A 4,383-nucleotide genomic window follows, 5' to 3' on the forward strand; every position below is an offset into this window, starting at 1 on the left:
TTGAGAGTTATCGGTCAGATTTCAGATGGGCCCTGAATTTCATGTAGAAAAAAGTCAGGAGCATCTTACCCAGAAGAGCCTGTTCACAGTATAGTTTGCCAGGCAGTAAGCTGCTGCAGCTATCAATGAAGGAAGATATTTCAAAAATGGGTCAGCTTCAAGTAGACTCAGCTCTGCTACGTACTAAGAACAAGAGAGAAAATCTCATTGGTATTAGGAACATGACTAAGGTTACAAGTAACCTTAGAAACGTCAGGGGAACAAATTGTGTCTTATTTTTGTTCAACTTGCAACTAGTGATGAGCATAGAAATAGATGGTTAAAATTGTTCACTGGTTAACAATTGCTCTGCCTGTCCACCAGCAGAATAACATTTATGTTATAATAAATTTCAATACACAAGAATTTGGCCTATGCACACAGAATACATCATGGGTAACTTTTCTGATCTTTTACCTGTAGTGTACAGGTTTATGCTAGTCAGGTAAAGTAGCATTGCTCTGTCCACTGGAGTGGGACTACAGCCTTCAGCCAAAGGCAAAAATATGACCATATTAAAGCTATTAATTTATCAGGTAAATGCATGTAGTTCAGAGGCTAGAACAGTGCCAGTGGGAATTAATCAGATTAGAATATATTGAGGAATTTATACAGACATCCTTATTACTGTTTGCATAGCACATATATACTATACTAAATCATAGTGGTTAGAAATCAAGTTTTCCAAATCAAGTGTTCTCATTCTGTACACCTAAGAGGTATTGCTTACATGCGGTCTGTATCCAATGAGGGAACAGTTTCCAAGCTTAAATTTAAGAGGTAGGTGATTAGACAATGCTTGCCTCACAAACACAATCAATAGTAATGCCTCATAACCAGGAGACGGGCTCTTAAAATTAGCTGTCTTCCATTTCTAAAGTTTTTCTGTGCCCAAGACAAAAAACTCAAAAGGAGGAAAGAACTGAAGGATGACTGGAAAGGCTACTTTTTACCCAACTTGACACCAGTATCCTGGGCAGTCACATGGCATACCTTGGCCAGGTTCTCAGTTCGGACGCANATCCCTCAAATATTAGAGGCTTGAAAGGGACAAACACAGCACTTCTACTACTAAAGTCGCAGCCAGAATTGCCCTCTGCCATTGTCTCCTTGGAAGGGGGTAATTTCATGGTGAATATACAGCATGTCTGTTACATTGCTGAGTGCAGGAGGTTAGAGAGACATAGCCAGTCATAAATTAGAATGTGAGATTATAAATTGCTAATTATATAACATAAATATAGAGAATTCGATATTGATACAGGCCCTGTATCCCCTTTGTGAAATCTAGGCAATAACACACAGAACACTTAGGGAAATGTTGATTTCTTCTATGGAACCAGAAATGGAGACACCTTGAGAATGTTTATCTGCAGGGAAAAAAGGGGAGGACAATGCTAAACCCTTTTAAGAGCTTGTGGGTACTTTTTAAAAAGTCTTGGCAAAATATGTACTATATGGCTGTATTTACTTATTATTTCATTAGAGCTTAAAACACACATAAAATTTGGAGTTAATTTCATCTACTTGCATGTTACCAAAACCTACCGGGGACTAATCTTTTCTATGTAAAGGGATCTAGAAACACTCGTTTCCTGTTGTTCTGGTCTCCACAGAGCCACCCGGGCTGAGCCCAGGGACAGGCCCGGAGACAGGACACACACAGTCATGTGCCTCCAGGGTGTACTGGCCCAAGGCTACTAATCCTGAGATTAAAAAAGTTTACAGTTCAATCCTCAACAAAAGCCACCTTTTCCCTTAAGGCGAAGTCTACTCTTGATTTTCCTTCCAATCTTTAAAAGGTTAAAATAAGTATTTGTTTGTTTTTCCAATTTTCCCCAGTGTTGTATACTACTAAGTGCTGTTGGAAGGGGCCATATATGAATGTGTAGTAAGGTAAACTGCAGGTTCATAAATAATATGAGTTAGAGCAGAGTTTAGCATGGGAATCTCCCAAGGGATAAACATGTGGGTTACTTAATTATTCTGAAGACCCATCCTATGGTGAAATTTGCTTTTTCTACCCTCTGAGCATTTTCTAAGGCTGAAANGTTAGGTTTAAAAAGTCAGTCATTTTAAAGGCGATATCTCGCTATGACAGAGTAGTAAAAATGGGTAATTCAAAATTGACAAATGCTGATCCAGTCATTCATGATGAGACTGAAGCTCAGGACACTGAGACACCGCTGGCCAAGTCTGGTCCACACTGAATTCCCCTCTCCTCTCAGAGCTAACAGCTAAATTATATTTCCCAACCTCTTGCAGTAAAAATGGGAGTACTTTCTCCACGTTCTTTCTCTGTTGTTACCTGCTGGAAACAAGAATTCAGTGGGGGACTCCTAGCGAAAGATCCTAATGCACACCAAAGAGTGACATGAGAGGTAAATCTTTAACGTGGTGAGCCACAGAGGTTTGGGGGTGGTTGAGGCAATCAGCTTACTTGAATACAATCCATCTCACTCCTTAATAACCAAACTGGAATTAGGACCCTGGTCTCCTAAGGGTCTCTGTGAAGGACAGACAGTTCCTGGGAGAAAGGAGAGAGGCAATGCTGGCCTTCCCTGGTATTTGCTTGTCAGTTTCAATTCCCATAAAGGATGTGCGCTGAGTCACCAAAAATGCAGAAAGCACATATAGGATGACACGTTTCAAACAGTATTCTGATGATTGAGATACTCAACTCCACAAGTTGATATCTGGATAAAATTCTCTTCACTGCAGACTAAACCAAGGAGAGAAAATCCTCTTCAGTCGGGCTGAGCTTAGATGAGCCTTCCCCGCAGCACCTGATGCAACCCTTCACCTGACCTCCCATCTACAGTTCAGTTTGAGGCTGGGGCAGCACAGCACCCTGGGGCTGCTTTCTTTCATTTTTGAGCCTGTAAATCCAACATCAGCAACTGGTAGAAACAAGAGGGTAGTAAGATAAGCACAGCTCCTGCAGCTGGTGGCTGCAGAATCCAGGCATCCACTGTAGAATTGGAATGTTATACAAACGTCCTGCCTCCATGAGCTGTCTGGGCTTGAGAGAGTCAGGCTCAGCTGTCTACTTAGTTATGTGTACTGAGCAACTGTCCAATTAAAAGGAATTGCATTTGACACGGGGCAGGGTCTATATGTAACAACTGCACCCAACGGCAGACTCCTGCTGGGATGTGGCTCTTTGTCCCTTTGCTTACCAACGAGGGAGGTTAGTTTTGTCTTTTAATGTGACAGCCTTTACACTGAGTATAAAGATGGGGTGTCAGCAATAGATATGAGCCTCTGCTCCTCCTACAAGTAACTCTTGATGATGCAGGAAAAGAGCAGCCAATGTGAAGGTCAAACATGGGGGCAGCAGAACATTTAGGTTAGAAAGTTAATATGATTATGAATAAATGGGGATATTGATGTTTTTTCAGTGTGTGGCTAAAACTNTTTAGGAGGCACGGATTTGCTGCCCTGGTTATTTCTATTCCTAATTCCTAACTCTCAAATTCAGCAGAGAATCTACACAGAGATGTTAACTGTTGCAGCCCATGATATGTGTCCATCTAACCATTTCCTTTTCCTGGGCAAAAAGGTAAGCTCTTTTCCCAGCCCCAATGTAAGCAGAAATATGTGCATGCCCAGCCTGAGAAATTTAAGTTCCAGTGTGCTCTCTCCATGTTCTCTTGTCCATTTGTGTATCTGAAAACAAAGGTTTCTAAGATGGCAGGCCCTGAATCCTGATTTTAAAAAAGTACCCAGGCAAGTCAACAAACTTGTTTTAAGCCCCTGGAATTTGTACCTTATTTGTTATTTCAGCATAGCTTATCCTAAACTAACATAACAATCCATACACTGCAGGACAGATGTGAATTCTGCAAAGCTCCTTTCAGAAACCTAAAAGCTTATCTCTATGCTGTTATGGTGAGAAGGCCTCTCTCCATCTCCCTGAATTTAAGGAAGAAGGGAGTCTCCTCCATGCTGAATGAGCCTTAGAAGATTATCTCGTACAACCAAAAGTCCCTTTCTTTGTACCTGTTTCCTGCCTACCCCACCCCACGCCCAAATTGCTGTCCTCACCACTCTTGCTCCCTTGGCTGAGCTCATTCTGGTTGCTTTGGTCTTCGCTACTTAGCTGCTGCATAAGCACAAATAATGTTGCCTCCGTCACTCTGTTTCTGGTGGGCCTTGATGAATGTGTCCCCCTGCCATCCTGCCACAAAGCCAAAGCTTTGGGGTTTTATGTCATCATGAGGTAATTTTCTTCTCGGGGTGGGGGGGGTGGGGGGGGAATCAAAGAGTGAATCTTTCAGTTAAAAGGGCTTTTATTTATGCATTTCAAAAGCAAGAGTGATTTATGACACATCAGAGCACGAG

General features: G+C 41.8%; 1 protein-coding gene across 1 annotated transcript in view; it reads right to left on the reverse strand.

Annotated features, from left to right (window-relative positions):
* Positions 1-4,383, reverse strand: part of CCNA1 (cyclin A1) — a 42,155-nt gene that overhangs the window by 31,071 nt on the left and 6,701 nt on the right. The window contains exons 7-8 of the mRNA XM_019653149.1: positions 1,033-1,064; positions 70-183 (exon numbers count right to left, since the gene is read on the reverse strand). Coding sequence (XP_019508694.1) covers positions 70-183; positions 1,033-1,064 — 146 coding nt within the window. The remainder of the gene's footprint in view (positions 1-69; positions 184-1,032; positions 1,065-4,383) is intronic.

This window comes from Hipposideros armiger, unplaced genomic scaffold (assembly GCF_001890085.2).
Source record: "Hipposideros armiger isolate ML-2016 unplaced genomic scaffold, ASM189008v1 scaffold_198, whole genome shotgun sequence".
Lineage (NCBI taxonomy): Eukaryota > Metazoa > Chordata > Mammalia > Chiroptera > Hipposideridae > Hipposideros > Hipposideros armiger.